This window comes from Colletotrichum tamarilloi (genome assembly GCF_030869305.1).
Source record: "Colletotrichum tamarilloi strain Tom-12 chromosome Unknown Scaffold_31.1, whole genome shotgun sequence".
Taxonomy (NCBI): Eukaryota; Fungi; Ascomycota; class Sordariomycetes; order Glomerellales; family Glomerellaceae; genus Colletotrichum; species Colletotrichum tamarilloi.
In genome coordinates, this window is record NW_026849414.1 from 271,585 (window position 1) to 298,288 (window position 26,704).

The 26,704-nt window shown below is 53.0% G+C and overlaps 14 protein-coding genes across 14 annotated transcripts; 6 read left to right on the top strand and 8 right to left on the bottom strand.

Moving 5' to 3' along the window:
* Positions 1 to 628: 628 nt before the first annotated feature.
* Positions 629 to 1,752, bottom strand: CTAM01_08705 (pectate lyase F; the record flags this gene model as incomplete). Its single annotated transcript, XM_060524725.1, has 6 exons — positions 629 to 829; positions 900 to 930; positions 983 to 992; positions 1,064 to 1,175; positions 1,238 to 1,389; positions 1,449 to 1,752. Coding segments are annotated over 6 exons (810 nt in total), but the record flags the coding sequence as incomplete, so codon positions are not given.
* A 305-nt stretch (positions 1,753 to 2,057) lies between these two features.
* On the top strand, positions 2,058 to 2,488 carry CTAM01_08706 (uncharacterized protein; the record flags this gene model as incomplete). The annotated part of the gene is made up of 2 exons (XM_060524726.1): positions 2,058 to 2,069; positions 2,204 to 2,488. 2 exons carry the CDS (start codon positions 2,058 to 2,060, stop codon positions 2,486 to 2,488), a joined length of 297 nt encoding a protein of 98 aa, XP_060380673.1.
* Positions 2,489 to 3,784: 1,296 nt separating this feature from the next.
* Positions 3,785 to 4,501, top strand: CTAM01_08707 (haloacid dehalogenase; the record flags this gene model as incomplete). The annotated part of the gene is made up of 1 exon (XM_060524727.1): positions 3,785 to 4,501. The coding sequence occupies one exon, from the start codon at positions 3,785 to 3,787 to the stop codon at positions 4,499 to 4,501; it is 717 nt and encodes a 238-aa protein (XP_060380674.1).
* A 173-nt stretch (positions 4,502 to 4,674) lies between these two features.
* Positions 4,675 to 5,595, bottom strand: CTAM01_08708 (NmrA-like family protein; the record flags this gene model as incomplete). The annotated part of the gene is made up of 1 exon (XM_060524728.1): positions 4,675 to 5,595. The coding sequence occupies one exon, from the start codon at positions 5,593 to 5,595 to the stop codon at positions 4,675 to 4,677; it is 921 nt and encodes a 306-aa protein (XP_060380675.1).
* Positions 5,596 to 6,387: 792 nt separating this feature from the next.
* On the top strand, positions 6,388 to 7,267 carry CTAM01_08709 (short-chain dehydrogenase; the record flags this gene model as incomplete). Its single annotated transcript, XM_060524729.1, has 2 exons — positions 6,388 to 6,673; positions 6,735 to 7,267. The coding sequence occupies 2 exons, from the start codon at positions 6,388 to 6,390 to the stop codon at positions 7,265 to 7,267; spliced, it is 819 nt and encodes a 272-aa protein (XP_060380676.1).
* Positions 7,268 to 7,460: 193 nt separating this feature from the next.
* On the bottom strand, positions 7,461 to 9,015 carry CTAM01_08710 (uncharacterized protein; the record flags this gene model as incomplete). Its single annotated transcript, XM_060524730.1, has 2 exons — positions 7,461 to 8,775; positions 9,008 to 9,015. The coding sequence occupies 2 exons, from the start codon at positions 9,013 to 9,015 to the stop codon at positions 7,461 to 7,463; spliced, it is 1,323 nt and encodes a 440-aa protein (XP_060380677.1).
* A 956-nt stretch (positions 9,016 to 9,971) lies between these two features.
* On the top strand, positions 9,972 to 10,829 carry CTAM01_08711 (phospholipase/Carboxylesterase; the record flags this gene model as incomplete). Its single annotated transcript, XM_060524731.1, has 1 exon — positions 9,972 to 10,829. One exon carries the CDS (start codon positions 9,972 to 9,974, stop codon positions 10,827 to 10,829), a length of 858 nt encoding a protein of 285 aa, XP_060380678.1.
* A 290-nt stretch (positions 10,830 to 11,119) lies between these two features.
* CTAM01_08712 (uncharacterized protein) lies at positions 11,120 to 11,866 on the bottom strand (the record flags this gene model as incomplete). The annotated part of the gene is made up of 1 exon (XM_060524732.1): positions 11,120 to 11,866. One exon carries the CDS (start codon positions 11,864 to 11,866, stop codon positions 11,120 to 11,122), a length of 747 nt encoding a protein of 248 aa, XP_060380679.1.
* A 1,915-nt stretch (positions 11,867 to 13,781) lies between these two features.
* CTAM01_08713 (uncharacterized protein) lies at positions 13,782 to 15,386 on the top strand (the record flags this gene model as incomplete). The annotated part of the gene is made up of 2 exons (XM_060524733.1): positions 13,782 to 14,345; positions 14,412 to 15,386. 2 exons carry the CDS (start codon positions 13,782 to 13,784, stop codon positions 15,384 to 15,386), a joined length of 1,539 nt encoding a protein of 512 aa, XP_060380680.1.
* A 347-nt stretch (positions 15,387 to 15,733) lies between these two features.
* Positions 15,734 to 18,713, bottom strand: CTAM01_08714 (protein-L-isoaspartate O-methyltransferase; the record flags this gene model as incomplete). Its single annotated transcript, XM_060524734.1, has 4 exons — positions 15,734 to 17,470; positions 17,934 to 18,033; positions 18,084 to 18,562; positions 18,612 to 18,713. 4 exons carry the CDS (start codon positions 18,711 to 18,713, stop codon positions 15,734 to 15,736), a joined length of 2,418 nt encoding a protein of 805 aa, XP_060380681.1.
* Positions 18,714 to 19,617: 904 nt separating this feature from the next.
* On the bottom strand, positions 19,618 to 20,825 carry CTAM01_08715 (uncharacterized protein; the record flags this gene model as incomplete). Its single annotated transcript, XM_060524735.1, has 3 exons — positions 19,618 to 20,193; positions 20,286 to 20,729; positions 20,805 to 20,825. 3 exons carry the CDS (start codon positions 20,823 to 20,825, stop codon positions 19,618 to 19,620), a joined length of 1,041 nt encoding a protein of 346 aa, XP_060380682.1.
* A 1,323-nt stretch (positions 20,826 to 22,148) lies between these two features.
* Positions 22,149 to 22,642, top strand: CTAM01_08716 (uncharacterized protein; the record flags this gene model as incomplete). Its single annotated transcript, XM_060524736.1, has 3 exons — positions 22,149 to 22,166; positions 22,243 to 22,437; positions 22,499 to 22,642. 3 exons carry the CDS (start codon positions 22,149 to 22,151, stop codon positions 22,640 to 22,642), a joined length of 357 nt encoding a protein of 118 aa, XP_060380683.1.
* Positions 22,643 to 22,893: 251 nt separating this feature from the next.
* CTAM01_08717 (uncharacterized protein) lies at positions 22,894 to 24,074 on the bottom strand (the record flags this gene model as incomplete). The annotated part of the gene is made up of 5 exons (XM_060524737.1): positions 22,894 to 23,395; positions 23,456 to 23,603; positions 23,663 to 23,794; positions 23,853 to 23,873; positions 23,954 to 24,074. The coding sequence occupies 5 exons, from the start codon at positions 24,072 to 24,074 to the stop codon at positions 22,894 to 22,896; spliced, it is 924 nt and encodes a 307-aa protein (XP_060380684.1).
* Positions 24,075 to 25,603: 1,529 nt separating this feature from the next.
* CTAM01_08718 (uncharacterized protein) lies at positions 25,604 to 26,323 on the bottom strand (the record flags this gene model as incomplete). The annotated part of the gene is made up of 1 exon (XM_060524738.1): positions 25,604 to 26,323. The coding sequence occupies one exon, from the start codon at positions 26,321 to 26,323 to the stop codon at positions 25,604 to 25,606; it is 720 nt and encodes a 239-aa protein (XP_060380685.1).
* Positions 26,324 to 26,704: the final 381 nt, after the last annotated feature.

A 26,704-nucleotide genomic window follows, 5' to 3' on the forward strand; every position in this document is an offset into this window, starting at 1 on the left:
TAGAAACATCCACGACGCTTTCTACCGAATTCGTTGGTCTTAAGGTCGGTGGCGATCAGACTGGTATTATTACGCTGGGCTCTGATTGAAGGCATTGTTTCTACACAAGTAACAAGTAGCTAAGAGTTTCAAATCGCATCAAAAGTTTGTCTGTAGAAGTAGACATAATGGGAGTCTTGAGAGAAGATCAGGTAGACGAGATATGGGTGTTTGTTTACTTACTTTCGTGAGTGACGTAGGCCGTCTCGATTCAACACGCATCATGTGGCGAGAATCTGCCCGCGTTCATGTAGGTCATGTGACCAAATACCATTCTAAGTGCTCCTCAAATACCGCGCGAAACTACGTGCACAGATTTTCAATCTTCAAGGTTCTCACTTCATTCATTGGACCAGCTACGTTGCGCGATGTACCCAAGGTCGGCGAACATGATCATTCCTCATTCAACGTCAAGCTAAATATGTGCGCAGCGACCACAGGCCGCAATATGAGATGATATGTACAAGAATATCTGGCCAAAGGTTCCGACTTGAGAATAAGATACGGTCCAGGGTTGATTTTGGGCCCCGAGGGACCCGTGTGGTTGCTCGGCGATGCCGTGCGACTTGCGATGAATCGTAGAGGTATCTTATCCGGAGCAGGCACCTGCCTTGACGGGCTCGCAGCCACCGGCACATCCGGTGTACATCTGGCACGGGGTCTTGGCGTCGGTGCAGACGTTCTTGAGGGTGGCGGTGTCGCCGTAGTTGGAGTTGATGCCAACAACTTCGCCTCCGTTGCGAGCGGTAGTGCCCTCGACGTAGACGTTGCGCTTGCACTGACTGCTGCACTGATTTGGAGAGACTCAGGTCAGTATGATTCATTCCATAGATAATGAGACTAGACAGCAAAAAACCTACGTTGCCGCAAGAGCGATAGACCTTGCCGTAGCTACTTCAGTGTTAGTTTGGTTTCACCTAGATAGTACACGAAGATCACTCACTCGTTCGCGTCTGTGTTACACGATTGTGGTTAGCTATTTGACTCAAGGAATTCAATAGGGCACTGCTTCAGAATAACTCACAGAAGTTGATAATGTTCACGGTGCCGCAACCGTTGTGTTGAACAATCTTATCGCTGGCCTTGTAGGCACCACCACCAATGATCCAGGTGTGGTCGCCAGCCTTATCGTTCTTCTGCATCGGGTGTCAACTATGCTATTCAAAGAGATTTTTTCACTGCTCAACTCATTACTTACAACAGTGATGGCATCCTCACAAACATCCTCAAACCATACAAACTCGAGAGTGCAAGGACCGTCGCAGTGAACGCCCTCCTTCTGGTTCTTGCCAATAATGGCATTCTTCAGAGTTGCGCCCTTGCGGAGAATGAAGACGGCATCAGCATCGCCTAGGTGGCTTTGTCAGTTCCCAACTAAGGCTTATCACGGTGTAAGACAGATAGCATACCTCCTTCACCACTGGTGCAAGCACCAGAACCACGGTCGAACCTAGCCCAACCACCGTCATAGACAGTGCCAGCGGGAACCTCAATGTACTTGCTGTTGGTCTTTGTGGAAGTCGCAGTGGGAACACCGCCCTCGTATCCGAGACAGGCAAGTGTGCTGGGTACAGCCGCCAGCAAAGCCACGATGCTAGCCTTGGAGAAGTACATGATGGCTAAAACCTGATTGATCACAATGCTGGAAGGCGGAATTGTAGCCAATCGTGATGAGAATGTAATGTTCTTGCTCAGTGAAGCTTCTAAGACTCTACCCAAAATGACAACATCGGACGATGAGCTCGCGTTATATAGAAGACTCAAGACAATTCTTCTTTGTTCACTCTCGCAGATTCCGAGTCAAGACAAAACAAAAGCTTAAGATATCACGCATAATCGATTGGTGGACTTATGGTGGAGGATCCTGACTCCTTGACGCCTCATGAACTGGATCCAAGATACTGTCCGAATCCTACGCTGAGAAGAACACACGATCAACAAAAACAGGAGATTCCATAGGCGATCCAATCATGTTCAAAAGTCGATGAGAAACCGTTGCGATTTCAAGGCTCAGAGATATGGCTGAGGGGGTAAGCCAAAGGGGCGCACGCGAAATAGGAAGGACTCTGGAGCTATTTCCCCTTCAATGGTAGTTTGTAGCTGCTGGCCCTTGTTTCGTGTGGTATTATAGAGCATTCAACTTGCGTTGCCAAGATCTAATCAGGATCCTGCCATGGCATTTCGTCGAAGGTCACATTATCTGCTTGATAGTGCCAAGAACAGCCATGTGGACGGAGAAATTGCCTACTACCGTGCGCCCCGGTCCGGGTCCCCGGTCCTGCAGATTTCCCCCAGTCAGAGCTCCTCAAAAACTGTTCCGTCCGGAGCCCTTTACTGGGGCCGTATCGCGGGCATGTCACCGCAACCCATCGGGGCACCCAGGAACCCCGCCATTGAGCAGCCTTTGGTGACTGGACCATCGCTCTCAAGCAGGGGCTTGTTCGCCTAAACTGCCCATATTGTAGTGTGGCGCCCGAACACTTGCATAGTGTGCCCAGTCATGAGAAATAGGTTAACTGCGAGGCGCAAGTTTCTTCTTTATCATCCATTATTGGGAGTTCTCAGACGTGAAGAAGCCATCAACCCAATGGTCCCAACTGTGGCGCTTGTTTCATGCACTCCGCTCGGGGTTGATAAGTGCCGGCAGATATTGGTTGCACCGACAGCGGGCCTGTAGAATTGAGGAATTGGCGCAGTCGCACGCAGACTGGCTTTCCGCCCTACATTCATGAATAGAAGTTGTGCTAACTGCAAGCCAAGGCCGTCACTCACGCCACTCGCGCAACAAGGCCTTCCGCTCCTCCCAAGGGTACAGAAATGGGCAATAAATTGTCGGCTCCGTAGGTAAGTGGGCGTTGAATTAGGTAGAAAAACTTGTTCAACTTAGAAACAAAAGTTTCATGGAACTCCCAAAACCTCTCAGATGAGTTTGTTTGGGCATAAACCAGTTTTAGGTTTTGGAGCCGACCTGGAGAGGAAACGTCACGCCAAATGTCTTACGTTGAGATTTCTGAAGTTCACTTGACATAAGATGCACTATTGTCACGAAGTAATATTGGTTGCTGCAAAACTTGAGTTCAAGCCTGACTGAAAGCTGTGAAGCGAGTTGCGTGAGTGGTCAATCTTTCTTCTAGTGTTCGTCTTTTAACAGTCTAGACATAGCGACATAGGGATGTCGGTCAAAGCCATATTGAATCCTTGATGCCTTGATTGTTGACACAATCTGCGCCTGAAATAAATTATTTTTCACCTTGTTCGATCTATTCTTCGATGCACTCTCAAAACTGAAAAGGCCGTAAAGCAGTGCAGCATTGTCGTAAAGAGAGAAGAAGCAGGAGGCCGTATTGAAACTTTCACCTAATGACAACTTTGTAAACGCTCAAGTTCCTCAACTATTTTCTTCTTTACTTTGAGAAACTTGGCTGGCTTCTTGTGTCTCAGTTTTTGCATATCCGTATGGCCGCTTGACTTTCGGTCAGATAATCACGCCATTGTACTCGGCTTACCTGATCATGCTGACATTGCACAACCTGTCGAAGGATGGCTGCGCTAAAGTGCGCCCTTTCAAAGTCCCAAAATGACCTCGAATTACTAATATCAGCTTAATGAAGTAAAATTGTCGTTCTAAAAGCGACTGGGATTCAAAGACTTCATAATTCAAGGTTCCTGCCGAGCAAAGCTTGTTTCTTCGACCATGGCTTCCCACTACCCCCAAGGGTACCTAAACCAATTCCTACCAACCATCATGTCTCAGCAACCTACAAAGGTCAAGGCAGTCTTCTTCGACTTCATGGGAACTTGCCTCAACTGGCATGCCAGTGTAGTCGAAGCCTTACCCGCCACCATTCCAAAAGAAGAGGCGTCAAAGTTCGCGCTCGAATGGCGCAGACAATACTTTATCGAGATTGCAAACCGGCATGCGCAGGGTCTTGAGCCTGAGGATGTTGACATTACGTTCGCGCGGGTCCTCGACAACCTGTTGGACCAGTCTCCCGTGTACGCCAGCCACTTCAACCCCGAGATCAAGATCGAGTTGATCAAAGCATGGCACTCGCAGCCAGCTTGGCCGGAAGTCTCAAAGGCAATCGAGAGCCTGCGCAACGACCTCGGCCTTGAAGTGTTTGTGCATGCCAACGGCACGACTCGCTTGCAGCTTGACCTCGTCCGTTTTTCAGGGCTGAGCTTCGACATGCTGTTTTCTAGTCAGCTTCTGGGTGTCTACAAGCCTAGCCCCATTGCGTATGAGAAAGCCTTGCAGCTTGTCAAGCTCAAGCCTGAGGAAGTGGTGTTGGTTGCAGCGCACGCGTATGATTTGCGAGGGGCGCAGAAGGTCGGGTTGAGGACCATCTATGTTCATCGATGGACTGATGATGTCGATGAGGATATGGACAAAGTTCGGTCTGAGTTTGATGTATTCCTGGAAGACATGACGGACTTGCCCAAGGCAGTCGGTAACTTATGATTCATAAGTCGGGTATGCCCCAATACCTTCACCTAGATTATTTCTAACATCATTCAATGAACTCACTCTATGTCTCTCAGCAAGAACGATGCTCAGTTCAGGTAAGAAAATATGAATCTAATTAGTGCAGCTGAGACAGTTCTATCGGCCTTCACTGATACAGGTGGTGTTCCTCAAACTGCCGGATTGGCGACAACATCCGCAATAACAGTGTCCAAATCCTCATCCTCCAGCCCCAAAGTCTTCATGGCAAAGTCATCGCGCTTCGTCCAGTTTGCATCCAATTGCCCGACAGCAAAGACAAGGTCCTCAATCGCCTCAGCGTCACCCGCATCGGCCTTGACCTTGTGTTCCGCGATGAAGCTCTCAGATTCGACCTTGTTGACAGTCCACTTGGCCCCCGTCGCCTTCTCCAAACTCTGAAGCAGCTCGTTCTGCGTGATGCAAAAGCTCTGAATGAAAAGGGTCTTATTCTTCGTCACCTCGGTAACGCCCAAGTTGAGAATACGCACAACAGCCTCGCCGACCCTCGGCAGCGTTGCTACAGAGGCCTTGATATCGCCGCCGTCAATGACGTCGATCTTCTTGGTGTCCAGGTACGCGTGCAAGAAACCCTCCTTGACACCCCAGTCGAAAAAGTGCCCGCAGACAATACCCGTCCACGCGAAATCCGGGTTCTTGTCCGCCAGTTCCTGCGCCTTTTGGCGCACGGCGCGCTTCCAGCGGTACAACGGGATGAGCTCCCTCGCGCGGGGGTTATCGGCGTCGATGCTGCCGAAGTCGGCGGGCATAAAGTGCTTCACGCCCGCCGCGGACGCTGCCTCGGCGATGCGCAGGTGCTGGTCTAGATCCCGCAGGCGGAAGCTGACGATGACGACTTCTTGGCCGATAAATGCCTTTTTGAGACCCTCGTAGGAGAGGTCGTTGTCGACTTCAATGACTTGCACTTGGTCTGTGGGGTACGCGATGGTGCTCTTGGAGCCGGCGCGCTTCAGGGCGCTGAGCTTGAAGGATTTGGCGGCCACCAGGGAGTCTAGGATTTTGGCGCCTAGCGTGCCATTGGCGCCGACGAGGAGAACAGATTTCGGTGCCATGTTTGAAGGTATGTTGTGTTTGTTATTCCCGTCGTTGAACTTGAGAGAGGAATGGCCGCTTCTTTGTTTGTTTCGTCAATGATACTCTGATTTCTGATCAAATATGCCGTACTCGAACCCAAGATGGACAGCTTGGGGGGACATTAGGCGACTTCAGCACTGACTCACGTCATTCAACAGCTTTCGGGATAGCTTACCGAGTTCCTTCAGTCTGCCGTCGGGGTGGGGTCCGTAAGGGGCCGGTCTAGGCGGGACATTGAGCAGAACATCCGCTGGTGTTTTCCTAACAGAGAAGGTTATCGCGGTTCTTAGCGTTCGCAGCCAAGTTCTGTTAGTGCTCGGTGTGCTCAACCTCATCTCATCCAAGACCCCTCATCGAGGACCCCAACGGGGTTAAAGATGTCCAAATCGGGACCCTTCCGGCTCCGGGCAACGTAAGATCCACTCACGCCGGGGCGGAGGACGCAGTTAAAGATCATTGACGTTGAGATCTATATCGTCGCGACTTCGCGTTTATATACTCTTCCCTGAAAGAGTCCAAGGGGTTGTTGGCGCCCTTTTCCACATGATTTCCCCGCAATCTAACCATCTGTCGTATAAAACTCTCCGTCAAGCCTAACTCCGGGCGCGTTGGCTAGGGCTCAAGCTGTCTCAGGCCAGAAACATGCTGCTATGCGGAGGCAATAAAAGGGCTGGAAGTCTACTGATTCTCGGATATCACCTTATTGTTCTAAATATCCGTACAGTCCCATTCTACCAATAAACCAAGTCGTCTCAAGTACATAATCAGCCATGTCTTCCAAGCGTATCGTCCTCATCACCGGAGCCAACACCGGTATTGGCTATGAAACAGTCAAGATCCTGCTGCAATCCGACAGGGCATACCACATCATTATTGGATCAAGGTCCCTTGAAAAAGGCGAATCTGCCCTTGCTGAACTTAAAAAGGAGGTGCCGTCCACCGCAAGCTCTTTGGAGGTCGTTCAAGTGGATGTGGCCGATGATGATTCAATCATTGGCGCTTTCAAGAGTGTCAAAGAAAATCATGGGCTGCTCGATGTCCTGATTAACAACGCCGGTACGTCTCTATCCCAGGCATAATCACGACCCCAAGAATGAGTCTAACGGATAACTTGTAGGCGCCTCCCATGATTTCGGGCCTCACAATTACAACCCCGAGGACATCAAAGCAATTCGCCAGAACTTGAACAAGTCTTACGACGTCAACACATCCGGAACACACGTCATGACTCACGCCTTTGCCCCTCTTCTCATCAAATCCTCCGACCCTCGTCTTCTCTTCATCACCAGCGGACTCTCCACTCTGAATGGCATCGAAAGCGCCGGCCTGCTCCCATTCCAGCCAGGGACCATCACGGCTGCCGGCTGGCCCAAGCCTTATACCCCTCAAGCCGGGTACCGGTCTAGTAAGACCGCGCTGAACATGGTCATGCAGAACTGGCACTGGCTTCTCAAGGCAGACGGGGTAAAAGTGTGGTGCATCTCCCCCGGTTTCCTGGCTACGGGGTTGGGAGGAAATCCGGATGCGCTGAAGAAGATGGGTGCGGGTGCGCCAAGCCAGGGAGCCAGGCTGATTCAACAGGTTGTTGAGGGTGAGCGAGATGCTGATGTTGGCAAGGTTGTCAACAAGGACGGTATCCAACCTTGGTAGCTGGACAAGTTGGCTGATAAACGAGACTCAGGTTCTGAAAGTCATAATATACAAGCAAGGCTTCTCTCTAGAGAACTCTAGGAACGTTTTGACCTGAAACTCAACACGTGGGCTAAGGATCGGCATCAATGTTATTTCTATCACTTGCCCTTGACCTCGTACCAAGCAAGTCATCCACAGTCTGCCCCACCCGCTACAGCGGTCGCGGCGGCTCGAAGTAGTCACTGTCCATTGCTTCAGCTATCCAGTGGTTATCTTCTCGAGCCTCTTTGCGGAAGAATGCTCCAACAACAGCATCCTCTGCGTCTTCAAGATATTCGAATTCTGCTGTGCCCGCTGACGGTCGCCATATCTTGATGCCATGGCCGTGCAGTCTCATGTAGGTCAAGTGCTTACACTTCGCGGCGACGATCTCTGGCTTGAGGTATTCCACTTTCTTAACTCTTTGAATGGGGTCTCCCCCGTGCCCTCTGTTGGTTTTGAACTTGGGGTACTCTATGGAAAGCTTTTTCAAGCCCTTCATGTTTGCGAGGATGTCAATCAGGCCGTAGGGTGCCACCGTGGTGTCGATGGTGAAGCCGATAGAGGTGATCCAGCGGCAGGACTCTAGGACTTTGAACATGTCCCAGTTATCAGGTGCATCCTTGCCGTTTTCAATCCAGGTCTGTGGTATGATGAGCTCTTTAGCTCTCAGGACCGTCTCATTGTCGAGCATGTCGGGGATGCCTTCCTCATAGTTTGGGTCGAAGATGAATGTTTGAGGGTCTACGCGAAGACTGAGTTGGCTTGCGTATTCTTCGTCTAGCTCTTCAAAGCAATGACCTATGCCTGCTTCCCATGCCCCGATGGTGAGTTGACGGAGGTTCGGCATTGTGCTCGGGTCAATGGCGTAGAATGCGAGCTCCGGGGCATCCGGTGGGCTATTCCCTCGCATGACGGCACTCTGATTGAAGAGTCGGAATTCTTGTAAATGGTTCAAGTCGGTCAGTTTGTCGAGATAATCAAACCCGCCGTCCTCGTCTTCGCAAAGAAGGACGGGATAGTACAGTTTGAGAGATTTGAGGCGGAGGGGAGGGTGACCAAGATCTCCATAGCGATTTCCCAAATTCATGAGAAAGTCGTAAAGCTCATCACGATCGTCTGAATCAGCAAAGCTATCCGCCGTCGGTCGAGAAAGAGACAGGCTCAGATCAGTGAGCTTCGGGGAGGAACCCAAGATACAGGCTATGGTTCCTATCCACTTTGGGATAGGCCCCTGCAGCCCAGTTAGGTGAAGTCCGGTCAGGCCGGAGAAGACACTGAAGTCGGCAATGCTGTATTTCAAGTCATCGGGAACAGGCATGATGGGCTCCGGGTCTCGCCAAGAGTCATCGTCGCGACAGTATCTGTCAGCACCGGGCTCATGTGGGTGGGCTTCCAAATCGAAGGAGATGTCTTCCAAGTTGGGGCAGCAGTGCTTCAGAGCCTTTAAGGTTGCGGAGGAGAGGAAGAATTCTCCGTCTTCCAAGCTTGAAACGGCCGTTAGCGTGCAATCCTACAGGGTTGAGGGTAGTGCCTTGAGTCCTAAAGGTGTGACGAACACAAATCTCTTGACATTTGGGGTGTTTGCCAACAGTCGTCTGAGCTGAGAGTTGCAATTTCGAACATGATGGTCGAGTTCGATCTCACGGCTGTTCCATTCGAAGCCCTTGGGTCGGAAGTGGATGACTTTTATGTGGCGGGTTTCTAGGGATTCCTTACCCAGCCATTTCTGTGGAGGGTCGTCCTTGACAAAGTGATTGTAGCCCAGATAGACCTCGGCGTACAGGAATTCACTGAAAGCGTCTCGGAATGTCTTGTTGACGCGACACAATGCCCTCAGTGTCTTTTTGTTGGTCGCCTATTGTTACCAAAGGGTACTGGTAGTTAGACCACATCCGAAAGATGTTCTGCGTGTTTAGATTCGAAATGTTGACTTGCAAGGTATTGTCCGATGATACGCAACAACTCTGGCGCGAGCGACACCATACTGGCCGATACCCACGTGCTTATGAGCAGTTCAGTTTCGTAACTGAAAAGATGTCCGATTGCTTTTCATTGACTTAAAGAAGGAAATTATTGGAGTTATTTGCAGATGATGTTGAGGGAGGAGGATCGTCGCGTCTGGATGGCATGGCTTGCAAAGTACACCACATGTCCAAGTTACGTAAGGTGAGGTCGTGTTTGTGGGGTTTATTGTGTAAACTCAAAAGGCGACTGGGAGATTGCTTTTCGACAATCACTTCTAAAAAAAGAAAGGCAATTCAGCATATCACTTTACCAGTATCTGTTAATATGTCTGCTCCTGGAATACTCGGTTGATGTGTTTACAACCCCTTTTTCGGTGACTCTCCATGTCGAAGATACATCGCAAGGTACCTTCAGTCTGATGACGGGAGTCTCTGCGGCAGGTACGCAGCATAAGGAAGGTACCTGAAGGTTGTGGTCGGCAAGAAGCACCCGGGAAGCAAAGCGAGGCAGGTGTATTTTTAGCGGAGGAAGGCGCGGAGTGGCAGGCAATTAACTACTTAGGTACCTAATGGACAACCTCCCGCCAGTCCGCCAACCACCAGCCAACGTTTCTGCGAATTCACCACCCAACACCATTCGTTTGCAATACGGAATACACAACTCGTGGTAAAATATCAATTTGAACGGAATTATTGCCAACGTATCTATCCGTACAATGACATTTCTCACGGACATTTTCCACCTTGAACCTGCCCCGGGCCACGAGCACACGCACACCGTCATCCTCCTCCATGGCAGAGGCAGTGACGGCAAAGAATTTGGAGATGAGTTCTTTGAATGCGAAGTCTCGGAACACCTAGCACGAATCCTGGACAATGGCCCTGAACAGCCCAACAACCCCCTGGACGACACACCAGCGCCACCACCCCCTCGAACCCTCCAAGCCCTGTACCCAACCTTCAAATGGGTCTTCCCCAGCGCACCGTCGATCCCATCCAAACGTTACAAAACAGACATGACCCAATGGTTTGATATGTGGTCTACAGAGAACCCAAACGAGCAAGAAGAATTGCAAGAACCGAGCCTGTCTGAAAGCATCGACTTCATCAACCGCCTCATCGACCGGGAATCCCACGTGGTGTCACCCGACAAGATCTTCCTGGGCGGCATCAGCCAGGGATTCGCGACAGCTGTCGCGGCCTATTTGACACGCTGTAAAGCCTTGGGCGGCCTTATTGGCTACGCTAGCTGGGCCTACCCAGGCCTTTCGCCCTACCAAGTCCCAACCGGTCCTGTCGCCAGCGATGATGGCAAGTGGAAGATAAAGTGTAGTGATGTGAACTACCAGATGGCACGCACGCCAATTTTCCTTTCCCACGCTCGCGACGACCCAACGGTTCCGGTGAAGAACGGAAGAGCCCTATGCAAGGCCCTACACAACATTGGCTTGGAAGAAGTCCAATGGCACGAATACGAATATGGTGGCCACTGGATCACCGAGCCTGATAGCATAGATCAGCTCGTCTACTTTATTCATCGCAATATTGGCCTTCTGGAAGATGACTCAAGATGAAGGGTGGGCTGGTCAAGGGAGATGATGTTGTAGAGGGACGGAGAGGAGAAAAGTCTTGGTTTGGAAATCAGCGAACAGCGACATGCTCCAGGCCTTTATAAGCCGGAATCAGTGCACAGTTTGAAGCAGGAAGCGTATCAAATGTTATATTATAGGTAATTCGTAATCGACAACTTGTAGCAAAACGAGTAGAACGTACGGAACAAGGGTATTGAAAGGAGATGTCTATGGGAAGCCAAGCAGAACCATGGTGAGAAGCGAAGCAAAACAACAGCCCAAGGTAGTGGTGATTAGTAGGTGACCGTTGCAACTTTGGCAACATATTTGTCGTCTCCATTCTTTTGCAAGATGTTGTCAAACATCCACTTGCCAACGTCTTCACGGGCAATGCTGTACCCAATGGCCAGTTCCTCGACACCCTTGACGGGGTCCTCGACGCCCACCCGGACTGTGCCTGCGGGCTGCTCCTTTCCGTTGGTCAGGAAGCTAGCGCGCACCACCGTCCAGGCTTCACCACTCGCAAAGAGAAGTTCCTCCATGGCTTTCTTGTCCATGTGCGGGGTGTGCAAGAGGCCCTTGTAGAGAGGTTGAATAACGAGGGGCGTGTCTCTGCCAAACTTGGAAATGCCAGTGCTGCTGAGCCCAATGACACGCGGCCGTCCAGAGACGCCCTTTTCGGTGCGCAGCTTCTTGATCGCGTCGAGCAACACAGTCATGCCCTTTTCGCAGACGTTGACGTCCTCGAGGTTCATCTTGCGCAGCTCGAACCAGGCGCCGATGGAGGATACGACAGCGTCGACGAAGCGGGTTGCGTCAAGGGGCGAGACGACGCATCGGGCAATCACGTCAGCGTCGTGGGCGTTGCCTTGTTCGATGCGGAGGTTGGGGTACTTTTCGGACGGGAGGACGGAGGTCAGCTTGGACGGTGTGCGGCACAGGGCGATGCACGTGAAGCCGGCATCGAGGGAACGGCGCAGAGCTGAGAGTCCGCAGCCGCCAGTGGCTCCGAGGAAGAGAATGGTCTTTGCGGAAGACATGATCGTCGAGTGATCCGTGGCGTGCCGTGTAAGCGCCTTGGTGATGGGGTTTCGGGACGGAACCGAGTACGGATGCGAGAGGTGAGACCGAGTGCGGGATGGCGGATCGGGGCCGGGGGCTTGTTGGTAGATCGGTTCCACTGAGGTGTTTGAGATCGACAAGAGATGAAGAGAGGATTCCTTTTATCCTAGAAGGTGAGACTGATTTTTGTGAGAGTTGAGAGTGGTGATTTAGAATGATGACCAAATCTTCATATTCCACTTGGAAAGCGGGAGCTCCATCGCCTTTTATCCTACCAGAAGTCCGCGTCAATACCGCTTGGGGGCCTCGAAGGACACGACTGCGATGCAAAGTCCGCAAGCCACACAGGGCCGTGAGAGTGCATAGTTAGGCCGAATCACCGTGTGTGATGCATGTATGGCTTACATGTTGACAGGCGACAGGCTGACAGCATCGAAGGAATCGATGCCAACCGTCACAATGCTCGTTTTGGGGTGAGGGAATGTCACCAAAAGAGGCCACACGGCCACAGGGCTGGAATACGGTTGGAATGTTCCTCCGCTCAAACTGGTGGCGTCCAGTCGGAATGCTCTGATAGACGTAGTGGGTCAAGCCATCTTTTGCTTATCAGAATTGCGGGCCCTTGAGTGGATCTTACATGTGGGTCTTTGCACGGGATTTGACCCCGGTGGCTTGACGCTAGTCTAAGTCTAGTTAGGACACAGGCTGGTAGGGCCGCCTGGTTGGGAAGGCAGCGGGTCGACTCGCATTCCAAATCCGGCTGGAGAGAAGTCCCTGGACAACTCGACTCGGATCCCATCGTCAACACTCCAATGCTCTTTTACTGACATCTTCAACTCTCTCAGTCTCCATCACCGAAACCCTGCGCCTCCCAAGATGAAGCTGCTACAGTTTGCTGCGGCCAACATACTTTTCAAAGAGTGGCCATAGTTACCAACACAGACCATCGTATCCGAACCTACGTCTATTCACTCTGTCGTCTTCCCAATGACTGACTTCCGCCACCAGAGTGTATTCTTGAATCCGTGCACATTTGACGCATCATGAACTGCTGCTCGTCTTTGCGATACAACACCTATGCGACTCGAGATGGCACATGTCGACCCGACTTGCCACGTCCCACTACTGTCCCCGACTTACACTCAGCCAGCAGACCCCCGTCGCCTCCCTCACGCGAATGCATCGTACAGAACTGAATCGGGCAATTGGCTTCGAGCTCACCGATCACTCCCTGATCTATAACGACGTCGCTACCCACCATCGAGACAAGCAAGTCCCTGCAGCATCTCGCAGCTCACTTCCCCAACCCAACTCAACAGCACAGACTGTGACGTTTCGGCGTGGCATTGGTGGGAGCGCTGAACACTTGACTACAACCCAAGAGAGGGGAATCAGCCCGCAGAAAAGTCCGCACGACTAATCTCCAGTTGAGAGATGGCACCATGTCGCTTCCGTTTGAGTTTCGTCCGATTCCATCACCCAACTTTCATTCGCAATCTGTCTTTCCACAGTCCAAGGCTCCAAGGCAGTGCCCGGACAACAAGGAACGCACCTGGAAAGTTCTGTTCGGTTTGAGCATGTTTGTGGCCCTTACCAGCGGCCGTTGTGCCGTTCAGATCACAAGCGTAGACAAAGCAAAAGGGAACCACCCTCGGCCAGATGGATCCATGTTGCTTGCAGGCCGGGCCCATGCCGTTTCGTAGATCTCTGACGCGGGTCCCAAGCTTGTCGATTCTAATTCTCCGTCGTATTAAGATCGTGGTATGCCGCTGCACAGTCAACTTGTCTTAGCCTTGACAGACGTCGTCAACGCCAAGGGACTCTGACAGATCGAAGAGAGCTTTCCTATGCACAACTAGGCACTCGCGCCGTCCAGCAACCTCTAATACAAAAATGCTCGTGGGAAGGTCGGTTCCGGAACTCATCCTCGTGAGGTCCATGGTAATATACTTTCAGTACCTCGGGTTTCTCTGCTTCCTCTACTTTTGGTTCATATTCGCCCTCGCTGGTGTACCCGGCATCGCTCATCCCGTATCGATCCTCATCGAAGTCGTCGGCATCATCGAAATCGTCTTTTACTTTGCCTGGTTCGTACCGTATCGCCGTCGTCTCCAGAAACCCGGCCTACAACCAGAGCCTTTGAACCAGGAAGAACGCCGGCGGTTCTTCTACCAGGGACTGGACCACGCACCAGATGTCGAGCAGTATATCCGAAAATGGCACTGCAACGCCCAGCTCGGCGATATTCGCAGGGAGAATGTCAAAGACTGGCTGATGTGGGCATTGTTCGACAAGCAAGGCAATCCGCAAGAACACGACGAAGAACTCGAGGAGTACATTGCGGAAACCGAAGAGCGGGCTGGAGTCAATATCAAGAGAGGCTTTGGAGACGCAACACCGATGCGACTCAGTTTTGATTCCATCACAATCACCCACCGGAGCTTGATGTATTACCTTGTAAGTGTCTCTGTGGTCAACATTATCCTCAACTTAGCCGATTTTGGAGACTAACGCATTCAAAAGACTACTGGCACCCTCGACTTCTTCGCGACCCTCATCCTCTTCATCAGAGGCTTCAGATTCTACCGTCAACCACGCAACACCTTCTTCTCCGTCTTCCCATGGCGGCCCATGACCCTCTTCTCACCCAACGAGTCTGCCGACCCGAAGCTAAGCTACTTCTGCCGCCCGCACACGTCGGAGACCAAGCGTCCCATCCTCTTCATGCACGGCGTCGGCGTCGGCATGCTCCCGTATCTACTATGGCTGTGGAGCATTCCCAAGGACGTCGGCGTGCTCTGCATCGAGATTCTCCCTGTCTCCTCGCGCATTTGCCCCCCTCTGCAGACGACCAAGGAGCTCGTCGACGGTATAGACGCCATCATCAAACAGCAAAACTATAATGACTTTGTCTTTGTTGGAAACTCCTTTGGCACGCTCTTCGTTTCTCCACTGCTACAAAGACCCAACATCGCGGCAAAGATCAACTCCATCGTTCTCATCGACCCCGTGTCACTGCTCCTCCACCTCCCCGCCGTAGCCTACAACTTCACGCGGCGCACACCGAAATGGGGCAACGAATGGGAAATCTGGTTCGTCGCCACAGATCCTATGGTTGCACACACCCTTGCCCGCCGTTTCCGTTGGCAAGACTTTATCCTATGGACGCCCCAACTACAGGGAAAGCGCACCACCGTCGTCCTCGGCGGCGAGGACTGCGTCACCGACCCAGATGCCGTGGCGAGCTACGTCTACTTTGGCGATCTCAACTACACGCGGCACGACAAGCCCGAGTGGGCGACGACGCCTCAGAGATGGAGCGGGAAAGGAGAGCTGGAGCTCATGTACCTGGCCGGCATGGATCACGGCCAGGCCTTTTTGAGCATCAAGCATATGCCGCAGATTGGTAACGTTGTAATAGCCTATACGCACCTTAGCGGGGTCATGGACTCGAGGCAAGCGGATGTCGCCAAGGAGGAAGAACAGAACCAGACTTGAGACGATGTCATGATTTATGAGGCGTTTTTCGGTTACTCCTGGATGGGCAGGCTGCGTGCGTTCTTTTTGCGACGTGGCTGAGGAGTGGATGGTCTGGGAACCTGCCCTCATCTTTGTTATTTTGCAACATTTATCATCTTTGACCCTCTTCCTCTCTTATATATCGCTGTCTCTGATTACCCTGTGACCTTTGGAATGCTAGTATGATGCTAGCCTCATAGCATCAGATGTAAGGATATCTGATCAAAGCCCGTGATGGCGTTTCCGCTTCGCACCCTATGACCACATTTGAACCTCGACAAATCCTTTACATTATCACAGTCACCACATCCAGATTTCATCATCAGTCAATCATATTCGTCCCACGGCAAAAGCCCCGTCTTCTGATAGCCAGGAATATGCGGCTGCAACGGCGCACAACACTCGATCCTAACCCCCTTCCTCCCAAGCCTATCAACCTCCACCAACCTCACGCGCACAGGAACCTCATGCCTCTTGACCTGAGCGAACCCTCTACTCCTCCAATTCCGTGCAACATCTCCCTCGACTTGGACCTTGACCTCCAAATCCGTCTCAACAAACTGATCCAGCCCACCAGACACGGCAAACTGCGTATCCCCCCACAGCACATCAACCTCCAAATCAGCCTGCGCCTCACAAGCATGACACCACACCTTCCACTCCCCATCCACCCTCCTCCACCCGACAACAACATCCACTTGAATCCGCGCGTTCGTCGGCGACTCAAACCGCAACCCAGCAAGCACCGGCTCAAAATACGGGTTCCCCGTCCTCAGAATCCCCAAACTCGGCACCCACGGCCCCGTGGGATATGAATCGACAACCCGGTACGCCTCCCGGGCGCCGCCCGCCTTCCAACCCGCCTTGAGGACAGAGATATCCGGTAAAACATACGTCGGGCTCCGCTTGACGAAAACAGTCTTGTAGCTGCCCCGCCCCGGCCTCGTCGAATCCGGCGCCGGGATCACCGTGCAGACGCTCCCCGTCCGGACCCGGGCGTACTGGTTCCCCGACAACTTCCTCAGCATGATGCGCGGGCACTGATCCCCGTTCTCGCCCTGGATAGCGCAGTCCAAAACAGCGTAAAAGTCGTCCGCCGCGCTGCCGTCATCACCGCCTTGGTCATCGTCCACGGGCTCAAGGTACATGGAAATCCTAATCCCCTGGTTCGTAAGCTGGATCGGCTGCTGCCCCGTCGTCCCGAACGCCGGCAACGGGCGAAGGTACTGAAACTGGGAAAACTCAACCGGCGACGGAGCGAGCAGGCCGCTGAGGATATGCTGGTCAAACGCCGCCTCCTGCGTAGACGTCTCGTAGTTGCTGTGCCACGCGAAAATGGAATGGTCTCCCGTATCCTGGAGTATGGCCTCCTGCAGCCGCGCAAAAGCCTTCATCCCCTCGCCGTACAGCAGCGGCATGTTGACGCCAAAGATGCCCATAAGGCTGTAGGCCAGGTCCTCCTTGCGGGTCGTGACTCTCGACGAGGCCCAGTGCATGCGCTCGGCGACGCTCGACGACTCCAGGGGAACAGTCTTGTTCAGGATGTCGAGACTGATTCCCGTGACGTTTGCGAGCGCGGGACCGAGTGACTCGTCGAGTTTGGAGCCAACAAGATGCCAGCTCTTGTCGTAAAAGTCGACGTTGTCGGGGGCAATGAGCTCCTGGAGCGTCCAGCCGCGAGTAAACCATCGGCATTCGCGCAGCGCCAGTTCCAACGGAGCAGTCATACCTGGCTGCTGGTATATCGAGTAGTCCAGGTCGGAGAGGTAGACGTAGCAAATACTAGCCTGCTCGTACCAGTTGAACATGGAGTTGATGGCCTCGGACAATTCGGCGCTGCTCGTCTTGTCGATGCAGCACGTATCGATCCAGATGTAGTCGTACCCCTGACTTTGAGCAAGTCGGCAGGCTCCCGTGATCTTGGGGTATCCGGCCATCAGTGTGATGTCCTTCTGGGCATCGTGCACATCTTGCAATGTAACCTCCTCTGCTTCCCAGGTATGGGAGAGAATAGCAAAGTCTGGCGCATTGTCTCCTTCGTAGATGACGAAGTTCCCAAGTGGCTGTGACCCGTGGGCAGTTTCCAAGAGTCTCATTGTCTCTCTGTGTTCGTACTACACAGGACATGACTGGGCCGATGCGGAGGTGAAGGCATGTTGCTGGCGGTGTTCCTGGTGACCACTAATGCAGCTCGGGTCCCCGCAGGCCCTAGATAGATTAACTGTCTCTAGGATCCATTAGAGCAACCCTAGCACTTTTCGATGCCATTTGCTAGGGTCAACACCCGCCGAAATACTAAACCTACGGATGTGGATGCTCTGTAGGCCGATTGAGTCGTGCGTCGGGCAAAGTATGGTATGCGGTGTAAGTCTACGTCTTACTTGAGAGCCGTTGTTCCTGGTACGCAAGGTGAAGAGAAAATTCCAGTATTATTGTTCATGAGGTATCTCGAATATGAATGTTGCAACTTGATTCGGTATCGTACAATCACGCCTTGGGAGCATCAGTCAGTGGCACATATCGAACCCCGAATAGCTTCTCCTTCACAACGGACCCGTCCTCCTTCTTGTCAATGGCCCAAACGTATTGATCGTAGCCGTTGTCATCCTCGACGGGGATGAACATCCTGCCCAAAGTTAGCATTCCTTACCAGATAAGGGCGTTCGCCCAGCTCACCTGCCAGGCGCCCGTAGCTGGTCCACCAACTCCTGGTGAAGCTCCACCGCGGCAGCACCAACATGGATGGCATCCCAACCCGTAGAATCACGCGTCTCCCCGCCCCGCGGCGCCTCCACCCAGCCCTTCCGTCCGTCACCGACCCGGAACTTGACCTTGCCGCTATCCAAGAGTGCCCTCCCCTCGGCACTTTTGGCCATATTGGTCTCGCCCATGTCTTTGAGCGCCTGGATATGCTCCAGCCCGACAACGAGCCCTCTATCACCCACGAGCTCGGCAAGCAGGTGCGTCAAGTATCCCGATCCCGAACCGACATCCAGCACCCGCGGCGCGGGCCTCGTTTCGGAGGGTAGGATATGCGGGAGGAGAGACTCGGTGGCACTGGCGTGCATGTGAGGTGCCGAGATGGTGGCCTTATGGCCTATGGACTGGGGCGAGTCTTCGTACGGTGCAGCGGGAGCGTAGTGTGCCCGGTCAACCTAGGCAGCAGGTCAGAGATGCTCTGGCAGTGGCTGTGGTTGAAGATACCTTGAGAAAGGCGTCTTTGACTCGTTGGTCTTTGATGAGGCCATGCCGCCACATGTTCTCGACCAGGTCTTTATTTGTCGCGCCGGAGCTTCGCCAGGCCATCTTGAAGTTGGAGGCGGGGGTTTGGTGTAGAAAGCGAGGGGTCTGTCGTCGTGTTGAGCTCGGGAGGAGCTTGAGAGCTCTCCGGACTGAAGGGCGTCTGGTATTCGTTGTGGCGGGTGCTCTGCTTGGGTTGAAATGGTGGACTGTTGATTTGCGTTATCTAGTAAGGCAAGCGAAGAGTTCTCTTGGAAGAGGGCATGCGAGATGATGTTGTTAAAGGAAGGAAATTGAGTGTGTTGTAAACATCAGAGGTGACCATCACGGGTGACGGTGATTCAGTTCCATTTTCAGCATGATATATCCACCTCAGCATGTCTGAACCGCTACAACTTGAGCCATGTACAGCGCCTGTTATGGCGCGAATGTGGTGGAGGTGGGTTGATCCCCCGCGCTCTCAAACCTTGTCGATAAGCGACCCAGGGAGTTCAGACTGCCCGGGCAAGTGGGAGCTTGCTGTGTATAAGGTACTCCGTAGGTAACCTGGAAACTCTCTCACTGACCCCGCCTACTAAGCGGATCATCCCGCTGCAAGCACTAAAAGATTGTCTCTATCGTTTGCGCCATGTTGAATTCCAGGATCATCATGTGCCTAAGCCTGGAAGAATTGGATTCCGTTATCACGTCACGGTTGTGTGAGTGAGGAATAGACACGAACGGATAGAATGTACCCAAGAAAAACCTCAGTATTGATGCCGAGAATGAAAGCTGCTGCTGTGCTTCCTATGTAGATTACCCTGCTCCCATTTCCGTTCCCGTAAAACACCCGAGACCCACTGGACGACGCAAAGAAAAGGCGCGAGATGCCAAATGTCGTAGACTCGTGGCCCAGACCAATAACCACTTTGTGACACGAAAAAATAACCCACTGCGCTTCGTCACGCTGTGACACACGAAAACGCCAATGCTATACCACTCTCTCGGACGACTCGCCATCTGCGATAATGGGCACAGGCAGTCCACGGTCGGGGCTCTGCAAGACGAGCTGCTCGTGGCGCCGTGCCTTGAGGTAGTCGCTAACAGACCTAATGAGGACGAACCATCCAACAACCATCAAAATGTACGCAATCCACTCTTGTCCGGTTATGTCCGAAACACCGCCGCCGCCCTCTCCCGTTACCGCGTTGGGGTCGAAGCTGTGCGAGTTGGGGTCCGGTGGTGCCGCGTATCCGTCTTGGCCGTTCATCTTGGGCGGGTGGTCGCCCTCTGTTGTGCCCTTCATGTAGAAACCGTACTGAATTAACGTGATGCCCAGGCCGGCGCGGGACCCGTTCTTGGCCGCGTGAGTCGAGTGGAGGAGGTATGTGAGGATGAAGCCGACAACCTGGAAGGACATGGAAATCATGCCGTTCCAGACAAAACTGAAGAGAGATCCGACGGGCATCCCATCAATGTAGACCTCGTCGGGTCCGCCGAGGCCTGGAGCCAGGATAGTCGTCTCCCAGTATGGGGGTGCCGCATCCGCAGCGGCTTGCTCATATGTCTAGAGACTGGTTAGTACATCGTGTTCTTGGACAACGTATGCCGTCTTTCCGCATGCAAGACATGGATAGTGACAGTGGGGATTGAACATACCGGTGGTTGCTCCTCCTTCGTCTCGCCTCCCCGCTCAGGCTTCGCCGTCAGGTTGGAAAAGACGCCCTCATTCTGGATACCGCTGCCGTAGATGCGGAAGGGCGTCGTAGGTCCGCCTGCTGCCGATGCAGTGGTAGGAGGAAGCTGGGTGACCTGCCTATCGGGCTGGGGTCTTGACTCGGAGGAAACGGTGCGGGACGTGTCGCGGGAGGTCAGGGTGGAGTCGGCGCGGACTAATCTTTGCCTGTCGTCGGCGTCGTCATCGCTTTCGTCGCCATCGGTATCGAATGCGTCGGCAAGGGTAGAGTCGACTCCGTGGGCGGCACGATCGCGCGATGATGCTCTCGAGTGAGAAGACGGGGGCGGAGAGTTTGGCACTGTTTGCGCGTGACTTGGCGGTGCGGAGTTGGGGCTATTGAAGTCGTCCTCGTCCTGAGCGTTTACCTGGAAAGAGTACACTGTCAGCAAACCATGGAGAAAATGGGAAATGAATGGTGTCTGGTTTGGGACACAACATACCCGCTCATAACGTCCAGCCATCTTGACGAATGTTGTGTAATATTGTTTGTTTTCTCTTTCTCTCTATTTTCGTTGTCTTGAAACCGTAGGACTCGGGGCGCCCCTTTCGCCACCGGGGGAGAAGACGGCTAGCGCAGCGTAGTAGGTAATTGGGGGGGAAGAGGCGTTGGAGGTAAGGAGAAGCCGGGGAATACGGAGGCGGTTATTCGAAAGGAACCAGGCGAAAAACGAAAAGAAAAAAGGCGAGGAAAGTGTTTCGCGAGGATCGTAGGAGAAATCGGAGGGGTGAGGCGACAAAAAGGAACGGCGATGGCGGTGTTGTGCTGAAGAAAAAAAAAAAAAGGATGTTGGTTCGGAGGAAAAGAGGACTACGCCATTAACGTTGGCTCGGTTTGTCTGCGGTGATGAACGTCGGAGAGTCAGTCCAGGCGTAACTTGGGAGGAGTAGGCTGTAAGATAGTGTAGGTACCTAGGTAGTGAACGAAGTACGAATACAGGAGGTCAGGAGTGTCGGGATTGTCGCACGACCCGGGCGCTGTCTGTCGCTGGTTCGCTTCGCTTCGTCTCGTCTCGCTGCGGTGAAGTGGATTACCTAAGATACGGCTCTAACGCTAAAAAGCCCCTGTGACAGTGGAGGTGGAGACGGTTCTCAGTGTCGCTGCCATCGCTGGTAGGGGGGTTACGTATACGTACTCGTACCTTACCCGCGGGAATGTGCTGGAACAAATTGAGACTGAGGGGGGCACGGGGGTCCAATTCTGTGTTGCTCCGAGTCCGCTGCCGCAATGAGGTGGTGACTGCCAACGGCTGGCTGCCTCTTGGGTGGCCTGAGTGGCTGACAAAGACAACCGGGGAACAAGGTGCCTTACTGTCAAATGCCTCAGGCAAGAGTCATGCGCATAAGGTAAGCCAGCTCACTAGCCCCATATGCATACTGTGTAAGGTACGTAGTGGATGCCCCACTCTCTTCGGCCCATCGGGACCCCCTGACCTTTCGAGATCTTTTGCTCCAATCACAGCCCTCTGAGTAATCCACCCAATGTCATTCACGTCTTTGGCGATTTCATCTCCACTCTGACCAGTCCCGTAAGCGCCGATCCAGCGTAGTCCCTTAGCTCCGACGAAATGAATTTCTTGGACGTCTGCGACCGGGCGCCATCTGATGCGAAATCCTTGACGTCGTTGATGGGATTCTGAAGCTACCGCGACTTTCGCCCTCCACCGCCGCACCCACCCCCCTCTATCCACCACTGCTGCCTCATTGCCCCGCGGTAAGACCATGATAAGGTAGACGGCATTCGGTAGACTCACCTCCATTCTCTAATTACTGCCAATATCGCCGCAATGTCGCGCACAACGAGTGTATGTCTCTCCTCTTTGCCTCCCTTCCCGCCCTTCCAACTATCGCGTCACCGTCACTAACACTATCCTGCCACAGCAAGCGTACAAGCACATGAGGTCTGCCCTTGCCTTGTGGCCCAAGGACAACCTCCGCCCCGAGACCCAGTTCAGCGAAATCATCCAGAGAGGCATCGAGAGGAGGTATACCAAGCCCAATGTCGTCGACGAGGCCAAGGAGCTGAAGCAGGCCAACGCCATGTTCGCCCTCACCGATGATCGCTTCAAGAAGAGGGTAAGCTGCACCAACCTCCACGGCCTCGCCTCATCGTAATCCTCTGACATACATCCCGCAGTTCCCCCTCAATGGCGAACTCTTGAAGCCCGAAAGCCAGCCCACATACTTTCAAGACCTGTTGAGAGAGCTCGAGGAGGCCCCGACACGAGGATGGCTGCAAAACATGTCCAAGAAGTTGTCGGGCATGTTCAGACTTCAATGATGATAGAATAAGCAAGGAACGACGCAAAACCAAACTACCACACAACACAAACACCCACACGAGACTCCATCCATTTAATGGCGTCGCACGGCGAAAAGGAAGCCATCTACATAGCATGGGCATGCTTGACGTAACGGTCAAGGCCCTATGTATCATATCTTGTACAAAATCTGTACCCTGTATAGTGTAACTATCTATACCAAAACAAAAACGTAGAACCTCAACGCCATTGTATCTTGTAGCAATCCTTCTTAGATGTATCTTCCCTCAGGGTCCACCTTGTTCATCAGATCCATGCTCTTCTCGTACATGGTGAAAACAAGACCGCCGCTCACCACGAGACGCGCCAAACGCGGCAGCGCACCACTCCACAACGTCAGGACGCCCTCTTGCTTCAGGATCATGGCCGCACACCGGAACGAGTTGCCGTACTGCTGTCGTGCCGTGATGCTCTGCATGCGCGTCTTGATCGTGTCGAGGGGCTGCGTGGCGTACACCGTGATCAATCCCGCGATGCCGCCCATCGCAAACGTGCCTACGGCGCCCAGCTTCTCTCCGGGTGCCGTGTAGGACTCGGCCATCTGCTTGAGCGCATTGTACGCGCTGAACCGGACCGCGCTGTTGGCCGCCTGGCGGGCCGTCGTCGGCACGAAGCCCTGGAAGAACCCGCGGAGGCCGCGCTCGCGGGCAATGATGGGGACGGCGCTGAGGAAACCCTTCATTCGGGGCTTGCCGGACTTCTTGTCGTCGATACTGCGGCAGTAGTGTCAGTAATAATGCATTGCCGTCGATGTAGTGGAGCAGAAGACTCACAGCGTAGTCTTGATGCTCTCAAAGGGAGTGACGGCAAGGGCCGACTCCGTCACACCGGCGCCGAAGCCGGCGATGACCGTCTTCGGCCCAGAGATGTTGCCGTCGGCGTCGGAAAGGAGCGTCTTGTACTGGTCAAAGGCAACGAATCCTGTACATCGGGCGTCAGCTAGCACGAGGCAATTGCTCCAGGATAGCTGCTCCACATACGAATGCCCGCCTTGAGCGAGTTGCCAATGATCAACGTGGTGCATCCCGCGTACCATTGCGCTCCGAATGGCGGCCATGGCAGCTTCTGTCCGGCACCCAGGTTTCGGTTCAATTGCGACCGGGTCTTGGCAACTGTCGAGGAAGGGTCAGAGAGTCAATCGCAATCGGGGATCGATCGTGGTCGTCTTACATTCGGCAGGGTACGTGATGGCTATGCCCGGAGAGTCAGTCTTCTGTCTTCATTGTTTGCTGGTGCGTCATCGGGGGACCGCAAAGAGTGGAGGGACTCACCAATCTCAACAGCGCCGGCCGTAGATCCAGCCAGAATGGATCGCAGGACCGTCGGTCCGCCCTTCTTGACGGGCTGCGACTCATCCTTGGTCGCCGCGGTGGCACTCGTCGCGGTCGACATTTTGGAGGAGGGAGGATCTGCGGAGCGTGTTGGAGTTTGTCTGCTGGACGGGCACTTTTTTTTTTGGAGGAAGCTTGACGTGCAGGTGCAGTTCTGCGTCCGAGATCGCGGGGTGTGGAGACTCTGGAAAGCCGCACGGTACGTACCGGCTAATGGTCTGACGACATCTTGGCCGCTGACCGTGCATATCAACACACCGAGGTCCTCACCTCACCACCACACCGAGATGCCGAGATATTGATGGCTTACATCAACCGTAACCCTGTTTGAGGGCCTATACAGCACATGGAGAAGGACTCTTCAAATCACGGACTATACATTGAACAAGATCAGCCAAAGTCGCCCTTAAGATTTCACTTTTTTTCTTTTTGGGTGATCATTCCCATATCCCATCAACTGGAATGGCTGTAGATACTTTCAAACCGTCCTGATCACTCTCTCTGAATTTACCATAGCAATTGCAGGCCACCTAAACCAGTTATTCTACTGTGTGCTTCAGCCTATCTATTATCGGTATAGATGAATGATGGAGGGCAGTGACAGAGGTTGACTTCGTTGCCGTAGCCAACCAAAATGCCCAAGACACATTATGTGGTTTCCAAACAGCCGTCTTGGTTTGAACAGAGACGAACATGAATTATCTTGATTGAGGCTTCTGCTCTCTGCCTGATTTGGATTCAAGGTCGGTTTAAATGCATGTCAAATGCTTGTACTAGGTGCGGAGTTGTGGACTTGACTTCTAAGTTGTGTCCTTCAGTGCATTTTTTCGAGTAAAAAGGGTTTTTAATGGTGAGTAATAAAAGTAGATGAAACAATTATCTGGAAAGTATTCGCCTATGTCTTTAACCGTGGTCATCCATTTTTGCTGGAAAGTTGAAAGAAAAGAAAATTTACATTCATATGGATAATGCATGTAATAAATATGATTTTGGTACAGAATCTGTTGCCTGCAATAGAAATAACCCGATCCGAGCTGAAAACCCGATTCGAGTCATCGCCATCGTCGCCGCTATTTTCAAGAAATTCAGAAACACAATGTTCGGGCTGGCCGATGGCAAGAAGTTATCTCTTGAAGCAACATGATGATCTGCTTCCTAAATCCCGAGTTTCACAAACCAGCTTTCTAATTAAGACTGCCCTTGCTTGAGACGTCATAGCACTGCCTACTACACGATTCACTAAGGCATAACCCAAATATTATCACCAGCGCACACTCCTTCGCGCAAACCTTATTTTGAGTTTAGCACAGCTGGGGTAAACAACATAAGCTTAATCCACACATCATTCATGCCATTGAAACTATTATATTCTGCTTACTCTATATCACATGGTTTGGTCTCTACTGTTGGCGATTTGTCATCAAAAGTCACAGTCATAGCGATGGAGCAAAGTATTGCATGACAAGAGGTTGAATTATGGAACCTGGAAGCAGCCATGGGCACGTCTTCCTAGTCTGTCAAAGACTATGTAGTATGTACAGTGAAACCAATCCTTCTTGTGGTAGCCGCAGGCTTACGTTGCAAACGCATTTACTGCATCTTGGGGACCTTGATGGTGGCGATCTTCCAGACCTTGTTGCCGTTGCTGGCAGCGAGTCCGGTGTAGGTGGCACCCTGGCTGACACCAATGGTCTTGCCAAAGTTGGCATCGGCGCTGGAGAGGGTGATGGTGGTGTCGGAGTAGATCTGCTCAGCAATGGTGCCGGTGCAGCCGTCGTTGCACTCGGTGCCGGTTCCGTAGCCTCTCATGAAGGGGCCGTCCTTGTGGTCGAGGGTGCTGATGACCTTGTTGGTGGCAGTGTCGGTGACGGTCTGGCGCCAGGTGTCGTTGTCGTCGAGGAGGTCGTACTCGATCTTGATCTTCTGGGTTCCCTTGACGGGGGCAGAGGTCGTGCTGTCGATCTGACCGAAAGAGCCAAAAACGGAGGCGCGGACGCACCACTCGCCGGCGACGGCACCGCACCAGCTGTTGTCGGGCCACGACTCGAGGGTGGTCTGGACGAGGTTGCCGGTGCCGTTGGACATGCCGGGCCAGAGGAAGAGGACACCAGCCTGGGTGGGAGGAGCGGCACCGGGGGTCAGGTAGGTGACGGCGTTGATGATGGTGGAGGTGGTGGGGCCGAGGGAGACGGCGCCGCCCCAGGAGTCGCGCTTGGCGACGTTGTTGGAGGGCTCCTCACGGCGGAAGAGGCCGGGGAAGGCCATGGTGGTGGCCGGGAGGGCGGCCAAGAGGAAAGTAGCGAACTGCATGGTTGCGGTAGTGGGTTGTTTTGAAGAAGCGAAGGACTGGATTGGAGAACGAATGTAAGAGGTTTGTTAAAAGGGCTGAAGAAGTGAACGTATGTGCTGGAGAACAGATTCATGATCAGAGAGGCTGGTGATCGAGGAGAGGCATCTTTATACAGGACATTCAGAGTCTTGGCCATTCAGTCCCCTACTTTCCTAGCGTGGGAGCCGCTTGACGAGATGAGAGGAGTTTGATGCAACGCAGTTGATTCCCAAAAGGAGAGGGAGTGTGTTCTGGCCCGCCTACTTTGGCATGGACGGGGATGTTCTCCATTCGGATTCCTGATGGGTACAGCAATACACGGAGTAGTCCATCGCGTATGTTTGTCGTCCAAGACTAGGGTC